The sequence below is a fragment of the Gopherus evgoodei genome, chromosome 1 (assembly GCF_007399415.2).
Source record: "Gopherus evgoodei ecotype Sinaloan lineage chromosome 1, rGopEvg1_v1.p, whole genome shotgun sequence".
Lineage (NCBI taxonomy): Eukaryota > Metazoa > Chordata > Testudines > Testudinidae > Gopherus > Gopherus evgoodei.
In genome coordinates, this window is record NC_044322.1 from 144,795,923 (window position 1) to 144,820,705 (window position 24,783).

The 24,783-nt window shown below is 38.9% G+C and overlaps 1 protein-coding gene across 3 annotated transcripts in view; it reads left to right on the plus strand.

The window, feature by feature from the left end:
* Nucleotides 1-24,783, plus strand: part of POLA1 (DNA polymerase alpha 1, catalytic subunit) — a 347,695-nt gene that overhangs the window by 113,864 nt on the left and 209,048 nt on the right. For all 3 annotated transcript variants that reach the window (XM_030575194.1, XM_030575210.1, XM_030575203.1), the window contains one exon: nt 23,049-23,081. In XM_030575194.1, the coding sequence (XP_030431054.1) occupies nt 23,049-23,081 (33 nt within the window). The remainder of the gene's footprint in view (nt 1-23,048; nt 23,082-24,783) is intronic.

Sequence of the window (24,783 nt, forward strand, 5' to 3'; positions counted from 1 at the left end):
ATGCTGAAGTCTCAAAGCATAGGAATTTCAGATTTGGGAACTCCTCTCTTATGTCAGTCATCATCTCTGCCAGCCCTTCTGGGAAAACATTGCAGTCTAGAGGTCTGTAGATAAACAGGCGTTCTAGGTTACTTTTATCGATTGACTTCCAGAAAATGTGAATACAACTGAAAAATTCTTTTTCATCTACATCTTTCCTGAGGGATTTACCACCAGAATTAATCTATTGCTGTGTCTTCAGGATGACTTCAATGCAGCTCTCCTCATAAGTTACTCAAGAGTTCAGCTCAGAGCATGCAGTTATAATTGTTGATAGAAAGAAGGTAGTGGACATTTATCATTTGTTCTCACTAGATTGTTACCATTTTTGTCTTTTCTTCGTCCTTTTGTACTCTTGCTGTTGGACTCTGCCAGACGTGCCTTTTGAATGAGGCTGGGAAGCTTTCCGCTTTAGTTGTAAATTTTTCTTCTTGCAGATAGCATGTTCCACAATTCAGTTTTAGCTTTGTTTGGGTGAGAGAGTCAGTTGAAAAGCCTGAAGATAAGTTCCAGTGAACTTTCTCCTCAGATAGAGAATTGTATAGTTGCAATATGAATACAGTATATTTCAGCTTTGTGACAAATCTCTCTTGATGGGCTACTATGTGGATGGATAGTCATGAAAAGGTCTCCTGCTGGCACAAGTTTGAGCTATTTCTGTAACTTACAGGGAAACACAGTAACACAGAAATTGTAGTACCAACTCAGATCAATGATGCATCCAGTCTATTATGTTTCTGACACTACCAGATGCTTGAGAAAGGTGCAAGAAACACAATAATGGACATTTATGTAACAACCTGCTTTTGGGGTAATTTTTTCCCTAACTCCCAGCAGTTTGTGGTTGGTTCATGACTTGAAGCATGAAGGTTTATAGCTTATAAATATTTATCCTCCTACCCAAATAAGTGTCCAGTCCTGTGAAGGACTGCAGGACATGCTGTCTGGAACAAGATAAGGGCAAAATTCTTATTACCAGCCGTTTCACAGTTGTATTAATAGAAAAATATTTTAAGCCCTATTACTGCTAATTGGAGTATTAAAAATTAAATATGTATGTCAGGAAAAGTCTGGTTTTTTTTTTCCCCCTCCTCCTTCCCCCACATTCTACAGTCTTATACAGGTGATTTAATGTCTCTTAAAATCACTTAAAAAGCCTCTTTTTTTTTCTTCTTTTTTTGTGAGCTTTTTCCTTTCATTTGCTCAAGACCCTCTCAATTTCTGTAAGAGGAGGATGGACTGACCTTTCAATTTAAGCAGTGTCCAGGAATTCAAAAACTGTAAAGGCATCTATTTTCTAATAAGATCTTTTTATCTCTTCTTCCATTTTTTAGTTACCTTAATGTATATATATAATCATTAATTTTTAAAACCTAGCAAAATCTCCAATTATATCAGTGTATGGATTCAAGTCCCTACCTGTCAGTGCTGATAGTTGGATCACTGTGTCAGATCGAAAACATCTTTCAAGGCCCCTCTGTGTCTCATTTCAGATATAATTCTAATGAAGGTATTGAATGACTAGTGTGACAGTAATGTAAATTAGTATTGGTGCATTCTATTTAAACTGAAAAGATTTGAAAGAAAGAAGGATTCATTGGCATATGAGTGAAGGCTGAGGGTTTTTTATTAATGATTCAAACTTCTATAGCAAGAAATAGGAAACCTTGTTAGCTGTGTTCTTAGATTAAACAAAACCTTAAAGGTATAATGTTCTTTTCTTCAAATGGATTTTTGAGATGTAGAATTTTAAACAAAATTTTCCAGAGTCAAAGATTGATTGAAAACTATGTAGATCAAACTCAATCCTGTCAAATTATAAGGAAATAAGTGAGAGATTCATAAACATTGTTAACGTTTCAGAAAGCGAGTTTTGTGCAAAAGTATTTTGAATTCTTTACAAATGAGATAACAGTAGGTCTAAATGACAAATTAAGGATTTTTAAAAAATAATCAGCATGTCTCTCCTGCAATAATGGATTTATGTGGGCAGTATATTTTAGTTGTGTTTGTAATTAAGTTTTTTTCATTATTGGAATAGAAATATATTCCTGTTGAGCGATATCTTTTTGTTTGAATTATGTGAATTGAATGAGTGGTAAAACTGAACTGATTTAATCTGATTTCTGCATTTAAAGCCAGCATTTAGATTGGTTTCCTATAGGGTAAAGTTCAAAGGCTAAATATGTTTGTTTTGCTAATCTTTATCTCCTGGTTTTCTGCAATTAATAAATCCACATCCCATGGTATATTGTATAGTGAAACCCACTGAGTTGGTCTCTTGAGTGATGCAGTAAAACTGGTGTAAGTTTGAAAACTATTAAGAATAAACTCTGAAATGTGCATGCTCTACGTGGAGTACTAAATTACTGGTTTTCTTGAATTAATCACAGACTAATACATAAATACCTTCCTGCTGCAGTTACATTATCTCCTGCTTCTCAAGGGCTTGTCTTCACTTTCTACATTTTAAATAAATAAATAAAATAATTCTATGGCTATCAGCTGACTACAGGAATTCAAACTCCTGTAATTAAAGTGAGGTGCTTTAATGTATTTCTAATTTACATAGTGGTTGATGTTTTCAAAGCAATACAGATGGTTTAACCACCTATCTTCCATTAATTTTAATTAAAAATGTAAGGTTAAGAGCACTGCTCTGCCTCTGAAAATCTCAGTCGCTGTCTTCAGTTGTCTTATAACTATCTTTTTGATAAATGCTACCACATTACTGTTGTAGAGCTTAAGCCAACTAGTTTCATAGTCACTATATTCTTAACTGGCTGCAGAGATGGCATCTCTTTCTGAAATATTTTTATGTAAAACACAGTTGTTTTTAATTCATTTCATAGATGTATAATGTTCTACTGGTAACAAAGGCATTGGCACAATGTGTTTTTCAAAAGTGTTATTTTCTTATATAAGGAATTTGTTTAATCTATTATGTTTTCCCCCCCTCCCACATGTTGAGGAATGCAGTCAGTTAAGGAAAAATCTTGAGTTTTAAAAACATCTTCCAGCAGGTCCACCTAGGATAGAACCAAATGGCATGGAAAAGTTAGGCTTTGAATGACCTTACTTCAGGTAGGGTGTGAGTAGGTGGGCAGGCGTGTGTGTGTAAATTTTACAAAGTTAAGTGCAGATTTAATCTGGACAGTCATGCTAACTAATCTTGTTTTAAGAACTTCATCTGAAACTCCCACACATTCCCCTTGCAACCTCTAATTTTCCAGTTTATAAAATGTCATGTTTCAATATGCTGATTAGATTGCTTCACAGTGTGTCTGTATTAGTGGGATACTGTCAAGTGAAATTTGACCGCAAACTTAAGTTTGTAAAAACAAGCATCCACAGAATTTGAGACTAATAGAATGTTTCCAGCATTGTTTTAATTCCTGTACATTTTTAGAAAACAACATTCCTATGCAGTGATTCCAATATACTACAATGTATATATGAGAATCAGAAATTGACTAAAAACAGAAATTTAATTGACTAGTCTAATAGAAGTGCAAAAAGTAAAGGAGCAACATAAATAGTGAGAAGTAAATTGGATTTTCAAAATCAAAATGGTATCTGTACCATGCATAAATAAGTGTTTTATAAAAGTATAACACTCAACTGGATACTGAAGTGCCCCTTAATGTTACACTGGGTATTAGAGATTCAGCTCCAGTCCAGCCTTGCTGTGCTAGAGGGAAACTTCGTACAAAGTGTTTCTGAATTGAGTCTGAAGGACACTGTTTACAGTATGCAGATCTTTTAATGTATTCAGTTTCAGCTGGTACATAACTAGAACGGAAGCAGTCCATCCAGTTTTTCATTGTGAAGTTTCCTGTGGGCTATCCTAGGAGGAAGTCTGGAGAGCTGGAAACTGAAAGATTACTTTTTTTCTCAGTATAGCATCATCTTTGATCTTTCAGGAATCATTAATTTTGAAGAGATGGTAAGTTGGATTATGTTAAAGCTCTCCATCGGGCACTAAAATATGTGGAGTTCTGTTTTTTCTTAATTTTCCAAAAAAAAGTCACTTTTGCACTGTCGTGGGAGTCTTTCAGTTGGGTAAGATTCTAAAAGAAGAGTCAGTCTTAATTAAAATAAATAAGATCAGAATGTATAATTGGTACACTTCAAATATAGTTAGTATTCATTATATATTGTTGGCCTTAGTCTGTCTCTTTGGGACCTTCCCCTTAAGCTGCAGAATGTGGAAGCAATTCCAGTACTTTGAATAGTTGTTTGAAGGTTCGCTCATGATTGCTGGGGCAGAAAGGAGTCAGTTTCTGCTCTGTGTTGGGACAGCACAGACACTGATGCTCAGGGAAGCATTTTTATACTTTACCAACTGCTATATGGTACTTGGTTACCACATACAGGAGGTTCTGTGTGCCTGAAGTGGGGCTTAGTCTTCCAGTCCAAGACTTACTGAGCAGAATCTAGTAATGATGATATCCCAGCTCAATTTCTGTATTGAAGTTATCTTCATGAGATCCTCTAGCATCTTTTCACAAATAGGCGGGCTCCCTGGTAAATGTTGATGGGGCCCACATAAAACTAGTAAAGCTGTGTGTTCGTTTCTTCACTGTTATCATGGATATCTCACACGCACATTCATTGCTGCTATTTGCCCCGTTCAGTTATTTGACTGTGTCCCTGTTTCTTTTCCCTTTGTCTTGAACATGGAACTGTTGGGCTATTTCATCAGGTCCAAAAGTGAAGCTAAAGCTGTCTCAGCTTCTCCCCCGAGTCTCTCCCCCATTCATCCTAACCCTGAAGGCCATTCCCCTTCAGCTTAAAAGCAAGAGTAGCTCTTCCTTTACCAAATAAATGGTTCATATTCTTTTATGCTTCCTTTCAGTTACAGTGGAAATACTGGACGTGATTTCCTTCCCCAGAGGGTGAGAGAAATTGTACTGTTTCCTGTCAAATTTAAACTTATTACCTTTCACCCTGCAAAATGTCCTGAAAATGCTTTATTGTAGCAAACTTAGATCTTTTACATCTGTTCAGGGATATCTTTCCTTTCCCTCTGTCCCATCCCAAAATGTAAGGAAAGGATCTTGCACTCTTTGCACCCTGAGATCTTGAATTTTTACCTGTGAAGGACAAAAACTGAGTTAACTGCCTCTTTTTGTGAGTTGGGTCAGCACAAAAAGGCAAAGTAGTTTGCCAACTTTCACTTTTTTCCATAGATTTGTTCAGCTATCTAATGGGGGCAGGTGTGTATGGGGAAATACCTTGATCTGTCACTCTGAAGGTCCCTCAGATCAAGGGTCTGCCCCCAATATATTTTACTGTTTTTATAAGTGACTTGCAAAATGGAAGTTCATCCACTTTGTTTCCATTGGTGTGCTCGATCCTAATGTCTTGGTGGTTGCAGCTTTTTTATTTTATTTATTTATTTTAACTATTTCTTTCTTTAGAAAGTTCTAACAGCTTTACAGGTCCTAGCCATGTAATATCAGAGACAATACAATAAGCATTATAACAGTTATGTATTTGTTTAGAGAAACATGCAGTAATATAATCATTGGATCTCTCTATTTAACAGGGTGTTGCCATATTAGAGTGAACATCTTTACACTACCCATGCTATATCATTTCTAGTGATTTTATTGAGTTGAGTGAAATCTCTGATTACCCATGTAACTCACGAGCTGTGTCTGTCTCATATATTATTATTAAAGAAAAGGTGGGCTGTTTTTGCAGATTAATGTACTTGGAATATTGAATAAGATCATGTCTACACTACAAACTTTGATCAATGTAAGTTACATTGACATAAAGTGCTGTAGTTAGTATATCGCTTGTGCATACTTGGCTTCTTGCATCGGTGCTGTGCATACTCACGAGGAGTGCTATGTCGCAAGGTGTGGTGCACTGTGGGGAGGTATTGCGTTGTGCAACCCGCCATCGTCTAGTACACCCTGTCTTGTGGGAAGTTTTGGCAATACATGTGATGGGGGCAGAAATGAGTCACGCAGGGATGACTGAGAGCAAGAGTTCAGTTTCCCAATGTGCAACTGTCTCCATCCCATAATGTCATCTATATCCTCTGACTTGTGCTCCTTGTTTAAAAATCCCATGAACCCGGGCAGCCCTGCTCACTATCTTGTCATCTCTAACAGATGCATGGAGTCTGCGCAGTTCTGCACTCTCGTCATAAATGTTGCAAACACAGGACACACTATCTTCTGGTATTGGCAGAACCATAAGAAGAACTGAATCAGTGGGGAATATGATGGTTTCTGGGAGGACAGGGTGCTGTGGGACATAATGAGAACCAATTCAGTGGTGGTGGTGGTGATCACTTAGCAGTTGCAGGTAGTGCACTGCCCTTTCTTGGGTCAAGAAATGAGTACTAACTGTTGGGATCGCATCACAATGCAGGTGTGGGATCATGAGCCGTGGCTGCAGAACTTTCAGAAATGCAAGGTCACATTTCTGGATCTTTGTACTGAACTTGACTTCAGCACATTGACAGTGAGATGTGAGTGGCAATCGTATTGTAGAAATGTGCAATGCTAGATTGCTACTGGACAGTGGGAAATCATTGTCAAGTTTGAAAATCTACTGTGGAGGCCATTGTCATGCAAGTGTGCAGGGCCATTAATCATCTCCTGCTATGCTGGACTGTGACTCTTGACAATGTGCAGGACATCGGGAACCTTCTTGCTGCAAATCCATTCACTTACTGCGCTGGAACAATAGACAGCTAGCACATCCCTATTTTGGCAAGAGTACGTCAACAGAAAGGGCTACTTCTCTATAGTTATGCAAGCATTAGTGGATCACCAAGGATGCATCACCAACATCAGAGTTCACTAGTCAGGGAAGGAACATGACATTTGCATCTTTAATTACACAGGACTATTGAGAAAACTACAAGCAGAGATTTATTTTCTTGAGCAGCAGATTACCACTGGCAAAGTTCATTCCCTTGCATTGGTCTCCCCCATGCTTGATTGCTGGCACTGACTGGACAGCAGTGAAGTCTCAAACAGATCCTGGCTTATGGCATAGATGGATCTCCTCTGCCCCTGGTCGCATGTCCTCAATCCTTCTCCTCCTCCACATCTTCCTCACTGTTCACCCCTGAAGTCTGTAACTCAGGCTCCTCAGAAGTATCCACGGGGATCTGTGGGTTGCTGATGGGGTCTCTGCCGTTATGGCATGCAGCTTTTTGTAAAAGTGGTAGGTCTGTGACTGGCACCAGGTTGAATGCTGGCCTTGCGATATGCCTAATGCAGTTCCTTTGTTTTTATGTCACCGCTGCAGTTGTACCCCTTCTCTTGGGGTACAACCTGCTTGTAGGTGCCCACATTTATACAGCTGGTCCATAGTTGTGCTTGCACAACCTCTTCTCCCAAAAGACTCCTGAGATCCAATATCTCCTTTGTACTCAAGCTGTAGCATGTTTGGAGCATGTTAGCTGGCGTGGTTAGATAGGCACTTGCACGCAACAATGGAGAGCTGCTAGATGTGCTCGCCAAGTTGGACAATCATCATAAAGCATTTCAGAAATTTCCAGAGGTTTAAAGGGGAGGAAGTTCTTCACGTGTCTGTGACCTGTTGGCAGTGGCATTCACTGACCAGAGGGATCAGCATAGAGCCTGATGGGACAGCTGCTTTCGGATAGTTAGGGTCGACTTAAGTAACACAGTGTCTACACTGGTGTTGCGTCAACCTCAGTACATTGGCCATGTCTCAACACTGCTTATGGGGAGTTGTTACTGCGTTTCTGTAATGGTGAGAGAGAGATTTAAATGTAGACACAACACAACTAGGTTGAAGGTCAACGTAAACAGTTTTGCTGACTTTGTGGTTTAGACCAGTCCTAAATGGTGTAACCAAATATCTAAGTATGTTTGTCCTCTTTCCAGTTTTCCGGGGGGGAAATTGGTGCATTATCTTTTTGATACGAACCACCTGCCATATTTTTTTGTTTTGAGCCATTGCTGTAGAGTTGGACTATTTTTCTTTTTCTAGCGGCAGGTTAACAGCAGCATAGGAGCTACTAGAGGATGAGAAATTATTTCATGGTTTGCTTTTGTGTGACCATTTTTGCTACAAAGCCCAGAAGGATTATCAAAGGATCATTTAGTAATAAATACCCATTAATTTGTGATATTTAGTTGCAAAGTTCATTCCAGTACTCTCAAATGACTGGATATAACTGGTGTGAAGTATGTTGTGACATTTGGGCCTACAAAATTACCCAAATTGTGAGCTCAACTGTAGAATTAAGTAAAAATTCATAAGATGTTACAATAACCTATAACAAAAAGGTATGAAAGGGAGACAGAACTACTAAATTAGTTTAAACAAAAAAGGCGAAATTTGTATGACTAAGGACTGTGTGGGAATTATGCTTGTTAAAACAGGAGACATAGACCCATGAGTTAATGATCCCAAACTGGTATGTCAGATGTTAGACTTAATTGGTGGAGGAAATAACGAGAGGATGGGCTGTTGCACCCATCACTCCCTTTTGGGGTTCTTAAAAGAGGTTTTGTGGGGGAAATACAAAAGCACATTTATTTTATTTTTTTGAAAGAGCAGAGAGAGACTCCTGAAGCAAGCTTCATATCATAGCTGCCACCCCACCTCTTCCTCGGTCTTCAGGCCTTCATCATCCTGATCTGAAGAAATGTCCTGACCGGACCAGGCCTGAGAGAGAGGGAGCCAGATAACATCACCACCATCTCCAGCTGAATCCCAAATGCTGCTTGGAATGAAAGGACTCTAACAGCAACAGGAGCTTCGGCTCATCTCACCTAATCTTCTCTCTTTTTTTTTTTTTTTTCCCCTAAAAAGAACAGTTTTACTGTCTTTGTTCAACTGTCCCTTAGATAGTATCAAAGGGTTTTTTCCTTTTAAAATTATCTCCAGCTAAAGGAAAAAGTAATGAGAAATGTTAAAATGAACACCTTATTTAATACTTTGCATTTCAAACTTGTCAACTGTTTTTCCTTCTTTTCCGTATCTTTAATAAAAGATTAGAAGGATTTTTGAGGATGTGTTTGCCATAGTACTAAGCAGGCTGAGGTCTCTATATACCAAACTGCAGACTTTGTTAAAACTGCTTAATGTTGTGACTGGGTTCTGTTAACACTTTTGGCTCATTTATTCCATCTTATTAATACGACAGGTACCACTGAAACAGAATCTTAGAGACATTTTCATTTGTCATCCACAGGCTGAGGTTGCTGTGCTTTTCCGGATCAAGCCCCATTCCTCTGGGGTAATTAGTCTACCCCAGAACTTTTCCCAGCATTTCATATAAGAACTTTTTTGTTGTTGTTTGTTAGGCAAGTTGTCTGCAAAGATTGATTGATTATAAACTAGTAATTTTTATAATTGGCCAGACTCTTGCTTCTATTAGAATTAACCTTCTAGAAAAGCTGTTTCATATAGAAAAGGTGAAAAACATAATGCCTTAATTGAAAGTACTATGAGAGAGAGAGTGAGTCAGTTGTGATATCCAAATAAGTTAGAAAAGTTTTTTTGCTGAACAGCTGGGCAACCATTTGGAAGGGCCATGGAAAACAATCTTTAAAGCTCTCTGGTTCGTGGTTTGGGTTAAAATCTAGATTATTTGCAATGGGGAAAAGTTCTTATTTTATCTGTAATTCTATCTAAAGCCCGTAGAATGGTCTTCTTGGCTGTTTAAGATTTGAATTCCCAATTATCGTAAAGAATTTGTTACCCTTCTGTACCCAAATATTTTCTGGAGGAGTGACTTCTCAGAATCTGGAAAATTTTTCACATTTGGCATAATTTACTTTAAATCCAGATGTTTTCCCAAAGTCATGGATTTCTTTAGATACTAATATTAGGGGAATAATTAGTATAGATTTAAAGAAGTATTACGTCTATCTACAAAGCTTTTCTGATGTGTTCTTGGAAGTTTTATTTCTGTGAAAGAAGCATCCTCTGTTCTGTATCCTCTGTGCAAATGGCTCTATGGCCAATGTAAAAAGAAAGGAGATGATGGACATCCCTGCCTAGTCCCTCTGTGTACTTCTTCAAACAGGGAAGATGTAATCCTATTAATTTGCACAGCTGCTTTGGGGTTGGTGCAAAGAGCAGTTATCCATTTCAGAAACTTGGGGGGTCAATGTTGATATGAGGTGAAACTTCTATTTGATGAAAAGTTTTCTCTATGTCAAGTGATTATAGAAGAAATGGATTTTTTTTTTTTGATCTGGCATTGTGAATGATTCCAAATTCTTGTCAAGCATTGTCTGACTTTTGGCTGTCCTTAGTAAGCTGATGCAGCTTTTGGCTGATGTGTTTGTAAGGACAGTAATAATCATCCCACATACTAAATACTTTCAAGAGGTATTTTTTTTCCCTCCATTTTCACTTCAGTGGTACTGCTATTTAGGTTCCAGCAGTATACAATACCGGAGTTAACTACAGGAGAACTCTGAGTTCTGAACACCAGAGTTACGAACTGACCAGTCAGCCGCACACCTCATGGAATCAGAAGTACGCAATCAGGCAACAGAGACAGGAAAAAGAAAGAAACGCAGTACAATAATGCGTAAAACATAAACTACTAATAAAATAAAGGGAAAGCTGCATAGTAAAGTTTAAAAGCCGTATTAAGTAAATGTTCAGCAGTTAACTCTTGAAAGAACCGCCAAAAAGTTTTGTTCGGAGTTACAAACAACCTCCATTCCTGAGGTGTTTGTACTGTGAGGTTCTATTGTACTGTTGCAGAAAAGATAATGTTTTCCTTACCTTCAGAGTAGCGTGACAAAGTTCCTCCTCTATCTTGGTGGGTCCTGCGCTTATTGGCGGATTTGCTCACTTCAGTGATCTTCCCCTCTGGTGGAACCCACAGTCTGAGTCAGCTCCTCCTGTGTCTGATCAGGAGTTGGGATGTTTGGGGGGAACCCGGGCCCATGCTCTACTCCACTTTCCAGCCCAGGGCCCTGTGGATTGCAGCTGTCTATAGTGCCTCCTGTAACAGCTGCATGACAGCTACAACTCCCTGGGCTACTTACCCATGGCCTTCTCCAAACACCTTCTTTATCCTCCCCACAGGACCTTCCTCCTAGTGTCTGATGATAATGCTTGTACTCCTCAAACCTCCAGCAGTACACTCTCTCACTCTCAGCTCCTTGCGCCTCTTGCTCCCAGATCCTCACACCTGAATCTCACTGACTAACTGTGAGGCTTTTAACTAGTTCCAGCCAGCCCTTGATTGGATTCATAGCTGATCAATGTAGCTATTTCCATTGCCTTCTAGAAAGATCTTAATTGGCCCCAGGTGTCTTGATTAACCTGGAGCAACTGCCATTTGTTACCATGGTACTAGGGATTGTTTAGCCTGGGGTTAACATACCTGTTCCTCACTACTTTACTGTAGCCATCTGGCCTTGCCCCATCACAGTAGATTTCTGTGTGTGTTGTTTCAGGGTGGGCTTGTGGATCATTGTTTAATGTAATTTATCTCTAGAACTGTTGGCATGTTAAATTCTAGGGACGTAGCTCCTCTGGTTTTTGTGTGGATTAGTAAATGGACCAGGATTCTGGGAGACTATTCTTCTGCTTTGTCTGCCTCTAAATTAGAGAGGAACCTGTTAGTAAGGATTGCTGAAGCTGTTATCAGAACTAATTTTACTTATTGACAAAACAAACAAGGTGGACAAGCTCTGATACACACTAGATATCTGTAGGACAACCTAGTTCTAGTAGGCTTCACTGTTTATTTCTCCAAGTCTGTGGTCCTGATATAGGCAGAGAGAATCTTGATATCTTCAGGTTAGCATTTTGTCCTCACCTTCAACTGCTGTAGGATCAAACTTAAAGGATTTTAAACTGATTTCTCCTCAGATGCATCCTGTAGTGGGAGCGTTGCGGTCCTTAAAGAAACTTTCACTATTATAATACTAGAAGTGATGGAAGAGGTAAAACTATTCTTTGTACATTTTGCTTTTACATCCTTTCCTCTGTAAAGTCACATCATTACTTGTTTCTCTGAGAAATAGAGCTATAGAAGAGCCAGAATGGAAAATTTGTTAACTGATTATTTCTCTTCTGTGATTAACAGTCAAGGTCTAAATTTGTTGCTCAAGGGGTAGTGAGGTCCAGACTCCAGAAAAAAAGTAGTAGTAATTAATAAGTAAATAAAAAGATTTTAGTGTTTCTTTAAAATCGCCCAGTAGTCCGGATTTGGCTGGCAATCTGCCTATTGACTAACCCTGTACTAGTCTATCCCACCCATAAAATGTAAATATTGAAGGGGTCAACAGAGCATATGCATATTCTAAGTACATGCTGTGAGGTTTAGTTTACAAGTAAAGGAGAAGTTAAGTTTAAGTAGAATTTCAGATATTCACCGTACAGAAGTAGTTCATGAGCAGGGATCCTAGAAATCTGTTTGCCATGGAAAAATGCAGAATTTGAAGTTTTACGGAGACTCTTTCATTTTTACATTTTGTGAAAAAATTTAAGCCATATATTAACTGCATTTTACTGAAAGTTAGGGTAGCCATATTTCCCAAAGTGAAAATGGGATACCACCTGGGGCTGACAGCCTGAGACGAGCTGCCCAGGACCTGGCATTGTTTCTGCCCCGCCCCGCAAACATTCTTCTGCACCCACCCCCCAAATAGGGTGCACCCACTTTTTTGGCAAAACTGGGCATTTGATGATCAGTTGGCAAAAGCAAATGAGACAAATGCCCAGTTTTGCCAAAAAAAGTCAGGACATTCAGGACAGGGCTTTGAAAGAGGACTCTCCTGGCCGAAACAGGACATAGGGTCGCCCTTGTTCAACTAATACCTCTATATAATGTGAATAGGGAAACTAAAGTTCAGCATTTCCTTTTAATTGTGGAAAAACTGATTATTTTTTTATCAGAGAATTTTATTTTTTTTCTCACAGAAAATTAGGATCCCTGTTCATGAGCAGGAAAAGAAAAGGGCATGGCTGAGCAGATGGGTTGTGAGGCAATGTGTTCTGCTCTGGATCCACTGAAATAGGGGTCAGTCCAGTTGCCATGAGTAGTGTAATATTAATCACAGAAAGGAAACTAACCAGTAATACATTTTCTATTCTATCCCTTCTCTTTTCTCCATCTTCCCAACCTCACTGCACCCCTCCCTCTCTTCAGTATGCAGTTTTGAAAAACTCTTAATGATTGATATGATAGCAGTGCCGTCATTCTTTTTAACAAAAGTCATTTTTGTTCTAGGTATTTTAATAGAGTCCCATTAAAGATGTATTGCTGACTGAAATATTGGTATGAAGGGCTCTCACTGAGCAGAGCCCAGGAATTAAGCAGTCAGGAAATCGGCTGCTGCATTGCAAAAGAGCCTTGTGTGACACAGAATCTCCTGATTGGGGGGGATCATTACTGCTATTATGACTCGACTTGCGTAGGAATTTTAAATTTCATCTGAATGTCAGTAATAACCCTCTTAGCAAATTATCCTGAATAAAATCACGAAGGCATTTTCTATAATAGGTGTTGAATTACTGGATAGATTTGCTAATTAAATACTCTTTTTGTTCTGCTGCAGTTGACATTACAGGGTATGATCTTGAACAATTATTCTCAACAGCTGTACTTTGTTAAGGGAAAAATTAACCACAAAGTTTATTATTTTTTTTTTTACACTTGAAGTTGGCAGATATTTTTGAAATGTGCTTGAAAAAAATTCCATCATCCAATCGGTAATGAGAAGATAAATATGCAGGTGTTGCTGTGAAATCGGATAACTGCAGACTGCCTTATTAATGAATTTAGTAAGCCTTCATAGCCTTCTGTTTTCTAGCTGTTGGCACTTGTAAGTGATCCTCTGTCATAATGGGTAATATTAACATATATGCCTGTCACCTGATGAACCTAACTTGTCTGTGACCCTCTTGTAATTACCTATATCAACTACTGTCCTCAGGGACAACTGAGAAATGTTCTTTGCATGGTCAAGTTCTTTTATTTAATGGGGGATCATTCTATCAGAACATATGCTATTTTTCTAATATTATTGGGTTACATTATACCAGGGAATAGAAATCTACCTAGACTTAAGATGTCATTTTTGTGTATGTGTGTTTATACAAGGATGTCTATTTATTCTTTAGATCATATTAATATTAGCTCTTCTGTGTAGGAATTGGCTTACATTGGATATCTGTATCAAGTTGCTTTTTATTCAAGAAAGAATGAAATGGGAAAATTAGGATAGTGGTGTTTGTGTGTGAAAGAAGTTTTAGCCCTTATGTGGCAATACTTTACAAACTTAACTTAAACCATTGTGAGGTGACTAGGTAGATAAGTTGTGATGCAGTATGATCTGAGTCACATGGAAGTGGTTACGGGAAGTATTTGAGGATAATATACACATGGTATGTTTTGGACCTGACTCTGTTTGACTGGTGTATCTGACGGTTTTGTTTCTAGAATACTTACAGTGTATAATGTTGCATTTACACTAAATATTTTATTATGTTGAATTTTTTACCACTATTGCAATGCCACTTGAGGTAACAAAGATCAGAACTGTACTGTACTTTGTACAAGGACAGATAGTCTTGTGCTAAGGTGCACTAAGTGGGATTTAGGAAATTTGGGTTCAATTTCCAGCTGCACCACAAACTTCCTGTGTGATTTTGGGCCAGTCCTTGTCTCTCTGTGCCATAGTTCCCCAACTGTTGTGGGGTGGGAGGGGGTAGAAGGAGAGAAGGAATAATAATACTTGCACTGTGTGTCGGTCTTGTCTATTTAGAGAATCAGAAGCTTGTATTGCAGTGCTACAGGTGTGAACCCTACTGGCGATGCATTGGGGAAATAGCTTGAATGGTATTATACTTACATATAATAGAATTTGTATTTGCTCCCCCTCTCCTTTTTAGATGAGATATTTCTCAAGTATATTAGGAACAAAGGGAATCCTAACAATGGCATTGGTATACGGTAACTGGAAATAATAGAAATGTCCATAATGCAGAAAAGGCAGAAGTATTCAATAAATATTTCTGTTCTTTATTTAGGGAGGGAAAAGCCTGGTGATGTATTTGTATCATATGATGATGACGCAATACTTTCCATTCCAACAGTAACTCAGGTGGCTGTTAAACAGCAGCTGCTACAGTTAGACATTTTTAAATCAGCAGATCTGGATAATTTGCATCCAAGCATTTTTTCTAAAAGGCTGGATCAGAAGCTCTCTGGACACTTACTGATTTTTCAATAAGTCTTGGAACACTAGTGAAGTTCAAGAGGACTGGAAGACAGCTAATGTTGTGCTAATATTTTAAAAAAAAAGTAAACTAGATAATACAGGTAATTGCAGGCCTGTCTGACTAACTTTTGATCCCAGGCAAAACAATGAATGGGCTAATCTGGCAATTCTCAATAGAGAATTAAAGGGGGGTAAAATAATTAATGCCAATCAACATGGGATTATGATGAATTGTTTATTTTTTTTTTAATTACAAGTTTAGTTGATACATATAATGGTGTTGATGTGTGTACCTAGACTTCTGTAAATCATTTGTCTTGGAATTCCATGACATTTTGATTAAGACACTAGAATGATACAAAATCAACAGTGGCACATGTTAAATGGAGTAGAACTGGCTAATAGATAGGTCTCAATGTAACCAAATGGAGTTTCATGGATTGTGGAGGGGTATATTTCTAGTAGGGACCCACAGGAATGTTTTTTGGCTGTGTGCTATTTAACATTTTTATTTCATAGTGTGGATTAACTGTTGGAATAAGTTAGCAAGGGTTGAGGTGCATACTCTATCAATGCAGAATTTTAAATCACAAGCAGATGTTTTCCTGAAAGATATGCTCTAGGGGAGACAAGAATTAATTCATGAAAATCTCATGGCTTGTTATACAGAACATCAGAGTAGTTGATCACAGTGATTTCTTCTGGTCTTTATGGATCTATGAAAACAAAAATTATAGGAAATTTACTCTTATTGAGAGTGTTATTAAAGTTGGAGAATGAGGCAATCAAAAGATAGGAAATGCCGGAGTTAAAATTGCAGCCAGAATTCTTCTGCCTTATGATCACATGAATTTAATTTCATTACGACATGCTATTTTATTTCCACAGGATCCCTCTTTGTCAAGCACTGTTTATTCTGTGCACTGTTGAATATATCAGGATAGTGTAGTGAAGGTTGCCTGTAGAACACATGCCATCTTCATTGTAGAATTGGCCAAGTGTATAGAGACTGAGGCTGGGGACTGAAGGAAGAAAAAGGATAGTCTCTTGTGTTTAATGCTCTGTCCCAGACTTCTAGTGTGTTGCTGGGCAAATTACTTAAACTGAAATTTTCAAAGAATGCCACTGATTATGTGCTCCTCTTTTTCTGAGTACCCAACTTGAGAAAATGGAGGCGTATGTTTCAGAAATAGCACTGTGCACTCACAGGTGTTACTATAATCAATGTGAGTTGTGAATGCTCAGCATGTCTGGTAGTAAGGCAGTGTGGAGTTCTCCCAGTGCAGAAACTGAGGCAGGCATGTTTATGCTTTTGCTACAGTGGCACAGCTGCGCCACTACAGCCCTACGCCAACGGGAGGGACTCGCCTGTCAGTGTAGGTAATCTACCTCCCGAAGAGGAGGTAGCTAGGTTGATGGAAGAATTTTTCCATCAATCTAGCACTGTCTACACTGGGGATTAGGTCGGTTTAACTACTCTGCTCAGGGGTGTGGATTTTTCACACTTGGTTAAACTGATTTGATTTTCTACGTAGACAAGGTGGAAGACAGCCATAGAGCTACCTACCTTCTGAAGCTCTTCTTGCAAACTCTGTCATGAGGAGCATCTTGGGGGCGGGGGCTTTGAGAGCAGGGCAGCAGCAGACAGCAGTGTGGAAATTCTGGGCAGCACTGCCACCTATAGGTAAGCCTGGGAACACTGTTCTATCTTCAGCCCTCAGAATTGTCCAAATTGTGCTGGGGGCTGCTCTGGGTTTTAGAGCAGCCCAGGATTGCAAGGGCTTTTAAAGCTATTTTAGCCTCTATCCCTCCTTGCTATGAGATCTGTGGTGTGCCTCATGTCTAACCTTTCTCTTAAGAGGGTCTGGCTGATGCAGTTACATTTCTGGTGGCCAGTGATTGTGTTTCTATGCTAGAGTTCCCACTGTTCCCACTCCTGTGGTGAAAATGGTATGATCTAGATAAATCCAGAGAGAGATTGTCGGTGATTTTAATCAACATATTCGAATGTGAAGTGGAGATGGACTTGTGTTCAGGTTGGTTATGCAAATATATTAGCTGGGAAGAGGTTTGTTGCTTTTTATTGTTACAGTATTTGAAGGCTTGTGGTCATTAGAAATGTAGAAACAGTGTTAGCTGAGAAGTGGTGGTTGTTAGATGAAGACTGGGTGCTGATATAGGGTCAGAGTTAAGGTTGCATGTGGAAACGTAATTATGCATTTTCAAACTTGCAAAAAATATTTTGCTACTTTAACTTTGCTGTAGAATTTCATGTCTATCAAATATCTTCTCTTATCTGACTTTGACTTTTTAGTATCACTTTTTTTTTTCTTGGTACCCTCAGCACGTCCATTTAAGGGGTGTGCGTATGTGTATTTATTTTTCCCTGTGTTAAGTATGTGTTTCTCTCAAGAAAATTAGATTGTACTTCTATGTAAGATTAAAATATAACTGGTACATTAAAAAAAATCATACTGAATAATCCTAGTTCAGTTGCTGCCCAGTTGGTAGAAAGCATCCATGGCATACCACGCAAGTCCTTTCTGGGTCCCATGCTTCAGAAATTTTTCATTAATAACTTGGAGGCAAGAGTGGAGAGTGTGGCAATCAACTCTGTTGATGTTACAAGACTGAAAGAAATTGCAGATACTTGGGGAGAACTAAAATATAGCTTTCTTGATAAATTGGATAAATAAATTAAAATCGGTTTAATTCCAGAAAAGACACTTGTTAAATAGTTCATGAAAGAATGATAAATATGAAATAAGGGAGACTTGTATGGGCAGAAGTTCCTCAGATTTCAGAGCTTAATAGGAAATTTTTAATGAGTCAGTTCTACAACAGTCAATCTGCTGCCTTTCACCTTATCTCCCTCCAAAAATTGCAAATGTTATATTCAGATTATATTAAAATAAGCACCGAAATTATTTTGCCCCACTCTGCACTAGTTGGGTCTTAATTTGGATACAACATATTTTTGAAAGTGTTAAACTGTAAAAAAAAAAAAAAAAAAAAAAAAAAGAGAGTTTGGAGTGTTGAGAGGAAGACATTTTTTAAAATGTGATAAAAGGTTTGCAATGTAAGACCAAAAGTAATCAAGCACTCATATTGTCTGAAGAAAAGTCTGAAAAAGACATTACTTGTATCTAAACTATGTTAAGAAAACATTATTTGCAAAGCTTAAACGCTTGAAAGTTAGGAAAACTTCAGAATTAAGGTTGTTCTTGAGTGTGGTGTAATATCTTAGGTTTTTTTTTTTTTTTTTTTAAACACACTGGAAGAAAAAGTGCCACATGATGGAATTTCTTTTTTGCATTTGGTTCAGGCAGCTTTCTTATCCAGGGTTCCTGAGCCCAGTGGAGAGTGGGGGTGGTCATGGGATATGTCTACACAGGCTTCAGAGCCTGAGCCTGAACGTCTACATAGGTGTTTTTACCACCATAGCCCAAGCCCTAGTCTATTGACTCAGACTCGCTATTGCAGACTGTGTAGACGTACCCAGAAAGCACAAGAGAGAAACAGTCTCCCTGCTCACAGTTTAGGTGCCAAGACCTGGAGTAGATGTCAACAGCTCAATGCTGCAATTGGAGAAGTAGCAGGACTTTCCTTCCAAGTAATGTTCATGTGGGTGCTCCCCTTCAGGGGTGCATGAACCCCTCAGGTACCTCTGAAGTGGAGTACTCATAGGAGGACACATCTGGAAGAACTTCAGTTACTGCACACAATGAGTAACCTCTCCTAGCCTTAGGTTGGAGCATACGTACTGTAGAATCTTTGAAGAATTTAGCTGCTTAAAATCTAAGTCTGTACAGAGCATATGTGAACTGTGATCCCCCTCCGCCCCCAAACTTGGATAGATTTTCGTGGAAACTGCAAAAGAACATTCCTGACACACAGGCCACCCCGCTACCAAATTTCAAGTCCCTGCTGCAAAGCCTTTATAATAATGATGTTGGTATATTTATACAGAGGGATTAGTTATCACTAGCCAGTGGGGACAAAGGTAGTAATGGTCTTTTGTCGCTGCAAGGAAAATGTATGTTAAACATTAGAAAAATATTTTTCTAAGTTATACATCAGAATAGTCCAGTAGGGGACCATCTTTGACAATATTCATAGCTAGACTAAACAATCTTACCAGTGGCTAAGGTATAACAAAATAGTTCCTAGCTTGAGGCATTATTAATGGACTAGAATGAGCTACTATAGATTCATTCTGACTTGAACCATTCTGTAAGCATTATTTAGAAATGAGAATATCTTTAGCTCCAGTTTTATTATTTTTAAGACTTTTTATTAATGTTGTTTAGGTGGGCTAATATAAAGAGAGATTCTGCTGCCAGTGCTGGTAGAGGATTTCACAAGACGTCAGGACTTTTAGCTTGCTGTGGATCCACCTATCAGCAGTCAGTGCCTTCCATCCTCTCACAGAAGGCAACTCTATCTTTATTCATGCAACAACAAATTGCTGAAGTAGTTATACTGGACATTTGTGAGGCAACTATCTCGAGCTCTATCCTTACCTTTAAGAAGCATTACATCTTACTCCAGGCCTCTTCTGCAGTTGCAGCTGTGGGGACAGCAGTATTACAGACATTCATGCCAACTGCATCCTTGCACCTATCCTCCTGTTCAAATACTTCTTACCAGTCACCCATATGTGGAATCCACATAGTGATCAGAACTGAAAGAAGAAAGGCAGATTACTTACCTGTAATTGGAGGTTCTTTGAGATGTGTGGTCCCTATCTGTATTCTTCTACCCTCCTCCTTCCCCTCTGCTTTAGATCTTGTCTGATTTGTGAGAATAGGAGGAGCTTGAGAAGCGTTGGCCAATGCCCTCAGTTCAGAGCATTAGGGGACCAACTGCGCAGGTGAGGACCAACAGACACTGTTTGCTACAAATCTCTGGACTCAGATGTGTGGCACGCATGGGCACCCATGTATGAAATATATATAGGGACTTTGAAGAACCTCCAGTTACATGTAAGTAAGCTCCATTTAATGGTAGGTGAGCCAAGGATTTGTGTTCTTACTATGAGTATTAGGGAGGCTATATTTATTACCAGAAGAGACAAATAGTTTGCTTCAGGTGCTAAAGGAGCACTCAAGGACGATAAGGCCATTGTGGAGAAACTAAATGAGTTCTTTGCATCGGTCTTCACGGCTGAGGATGTGAGGGAGATTCCCAAACCTGAGCCATTCTTTCTAGGGGACAGATCTGAGGAACTGTCCCAGATTGAGTTATCATTAGAGGAGGTGTTGGAACAAATTGATAGATTAAACATCAGTAAGTCACCAGGACCAGATGGTATTCACCCAAGAGTTCTGAAGGAACTCAAATGTGAAATTGCAGAACTACTAACTATAGTCTGTAACCTATCATTTAAATCAGCTTCTGTACCAAATGACTGGAGAATAGCTAATGTGACACCAATTTTTTAAAAGGGCTCCAGGGGTGATCCTGGCAATTACAGGCCTGTAAGCCTGACTTCAGAACTGGGCAAACTGGTTGAAACTATAATAAAGAACAATGTTGTCAGACATATAGATAAACATAATTTGTTGAGGAAGAGTCAACATGGTTTTAGTAAAGGGGAATCATGCCTCACCAATCTACTAGAATTGTTTGACGGGGTCAACAAGACTCATAGACTCATAGACTCTAGGACTGGAAGGGACCTCGAGAAGTTATCGAGTCCAGTCCCCTTCCCTCATGGCAGGACCAAATACTGTCTAGACCATCCCTAATAGACATTTATCTAACCTACTCTTAAATATCTCCAGAGATGGAGATTCCACAACTTCCCTAGGCAATCTATTCCAGTGTTTAACTACCCTGACAGTTAGGAACCTTTTCCTAATGTCCAACCTAAATCTCACTTGCTGCAGTTTAAGCCCATTGCTTCTTGTTCTATCATTGGAGGCTAAGGTGAACAAGTTTTCTCCCTCCTCCTGATGACACCCTTTTAGATACCTGAAAACTGCTATCATGTCCCCTCTCAGTCTTCTCTTTTCCAAACTAAACAAACCCAATTCCTTCAGCCTTCCTTCATAGGTCATGTTCTCAAGACCTTTAATCATTCTCGTTGCTCTTCTCTGGACCCTCTCCAGTTTCTCCACATCTTTCTTGAAATGCGGTGCCCAGAACTGGACACAATACTCCAGTTGAGGCCTAACCAGCGCAGAGTAAAGCGGAAGAATGACTTCTCGTGTCTTGTTTACAACACACCTGTTAATGCATCCCAGAATCACATTTGCTTTGTTTGCAACAGAATCACACTGTTGACTCATATTAAGCTTGTGGTCCACTATGACCCCTAGATCTCTTTCTGCCATACTCCTTCCTAGACAGTCTCTTCCCATTCTGTATGTGTGAAACTGATTGTTCCTTCCTAAGTGGAGCACTTTGCATTTATCTTTATTGAACAAGCATGTGGACTAAGGGGTTCCAGTGAATATAGTGTATTTAGATTTTCAGAAAGCTTTTGAGAAGGTCCCTCACCAAAGGCTCTTACACAAAGTAAGCTGCCATGGGATCAGAGGAAAGGTGCTCTCATGAATTGGTAACTGGTTAAAAGATAGAAAACAAAGGGTGGGTATAAATGGTCAGTTTTCAGAATGGAGAGAGATGAATAGTGGTGTCCTGCAGGGGTCTGTACTGAGACCAGTCCTATTCAACATAGTCATAAATGATCTGGCAAAAGGGGTAAACAGTGAGGTGGCAAAATTTACAGATGATATAAAATTACTAAAGATAGATAAGACCCAGGCAGACTTCGAAGAGCTACAAGAGGATCTCTCAAAACTGAGTGACTGGGAAACCAAATGGCAGATGAAATTTAATGTTGATAAAATGCAAAGTAATGCACATTGGAAAGCATAATCCCAACTATAAATATAAACCCATGGGGTCTAATTAAGCTGTAACCACTCAAAAAAAAGATGTTGGAGTCATTGTGGATAGTTCTCTGAAAACATCCACTCAATGTGCAGTGGTAGTCAAAATCATTAAGAAAGGGATAGATAATAAGACAGAAAATATCATGTTGCCTCTGTTTAAATCCATGGTATGCCCACATCTTGAATACTGCCTACAGATGTAGGCACCCCATCTGAAAAAAGATATATTGGAATTGGAAAAGGTTCAGAAAAGGGCAACAAACATGATTAGGGGTATGGAATGGCTTCTGTATGAGGAGAGATTAATAAGACTGGGACTTTTCACCTTGGAAAAGAGATGACTAAGGGGAGATATGATTGAAGTCTATAAAATCATGACCAGTGTAGAGAAAGTAGATAAGGAAGTGTTGTTGTTTACTATTCTCATAACACAAGAACTAGGGGTCACCAAATAAAATTATTAGGCAGCAGGTTTAAAACCAAATGAAAGGAAGTATTTCTTCACACAATGCACAGTCAACCTTGTCAGAGGATGCTTTGAAAGCCAAGACCATAAAAGGGTTAAAAAAAGAACTAGGTAAATTCATGGAGGATAGGTCCATCAATGGCTATTAGCCAGGATGGGCAGGGATGGTGTCCGTAGCCTCTGTTTGGGAATGAGCGACAGGGGATGGATCACTTGATTACCTGTTCTGTTCATTCCTTCTGGAGCACCTGGCACTGGCCACTGTCGGAAGAAAGTATACTGAGCTAGATGGACCTTTGGTCTGACCCAGTAGGGCTGTTCTTATATTCATGTTTTGAAAGCAAGAAACATTTGGAATTAACTATGTGATGGATATTTTCATATGTTAACTTGTAATTATATCATACATGAATCTTCGATTTTTTTTTGTCATTTCAGATTTTGATGCATACTAAGGAGATGGTGCAGAAGGTAATGCCGAACAACCCTTAAATAGCACATTCGGTGAAATTTTTTATTCTAAGAAAATTGTAACCCAAACAAACGTGAAATCACTTCTTGGGATGCCTAGTTTACAAATGTAATCCTTCCTAATGGATTATAGCTTTTTTTTCTTCTCTTAACACCGATGTGAGCTAGCCCCTACTTGAAGCCTGTGTGAGTGTTTCAAGCAAATTAGCAACAGTGTTTGTTAGAGTTTACTCACAGGTCTGTTAGACTCTGTGTTCTGGTGTTTTACTAGGAATTTTTTTTTGGCTCCCTTTTTATTGTATTATATAGTGATTATATACTGTTTGGAGTTTAATATGGATTTGTTTAACTGCACTGACCTCTCCCACCATTAAAGGCATCTGGTCTTCGTTTGTCAAGGTGATACGATGCCACTGGATTTATTGCTAATCCTGAATATCTGGGTAGCAATAATGGTGACAGTTGCCTTCTTTCACCTCTACCTTGCTAGGAAATTATGCTTATCTTCTGTTCTTGTGAGTTTTGACCTGGATATAATTCAGTGTGGTGTTATGGTGCCTTTTTTCTGCTAAGGAGGCAGGCTAATCTGCTCTGCACAAGAAGGAGTTTCTGTGTTCATCTCCAGATACAGTAGTTCCATCTGGCCATGGAAAACACATGGAACACTATGGTTATTTCTTTGTCCAAAAGGAAAAATACATTCTCTTTCAAGGCTTCTGGCCAATGTAAGGACTGAACAAAAGAGAGGGACTGAGTCAAAGCCTAACTCTTTTCAGAACACATTGAAAGAGTTGTTTTTTGGCAAAAGCCGCCTTAAAAAATACTGAAGTGGTGGAGAGAGAAGACTTGTATGCCAAATGCTGAATCTGGAAGAGGTGAAGGAGGAGCAGAGTCCACAGTGGATAACTTCATAGTGCTCTTATTTGACTGATAGATACAGTAATTGTGACTGTGATGGGTTCCCTTGAAATTTATTAGACAAATGATGTTTCTTTTATACGATGTGGGTACTTTTCAGCAGTGTTGTGATGATCGCAAATGGATCTTCAGGTTATCATGTTACTCTTCAAAGATGTTGGCAATAGGGAAACATACCTTGTCTTGAATAGTCTGAATGTGTCTGTCAGTCTCATGGTCTTTTCTCTCTCCCCTCTCAGCCAGTTGATAACAATAGGAGTGGAACTCTTAAGACCAGAATTGTTCAATAATTTTCTTCCACTTCTTATTCTATACCCATATGGTGTTGAAAAATACGATAACTGGCAAAACGTACAACTGAAAAGTCTGCCTGATTTTTCCTCTTTTAGCATTTACTTAGTTGTCTCATGCTTGATTTTCACCTCTTGAATATACACACGTATACATGTATGTTTACATATATACATTTTAATGAAACCTAAACTTTTAAGTGAAATCCTGCTTTGCATTATTTACGGTTTACTGTTAAACTAGTAATGCATCATGTAAACATTTTGCTCAAATTTTGAAAATGCGACAGAATGCAATATAGAATCATACAATTGTAGACTCTTTGTGATCTTAAGAGGTCATTTAGTCCATTCCCCTCGCACTCCTGGCAGGACTAGTATTATCTAGATCATCCCTGGCAGGTGTTTGTCTAACCTGCACTTAAAAATCTCCAATGATGTAGCGTTCACAACCTCCCTGGGCAATTTATTCCAGTGCTTAACAGCCCTGACAG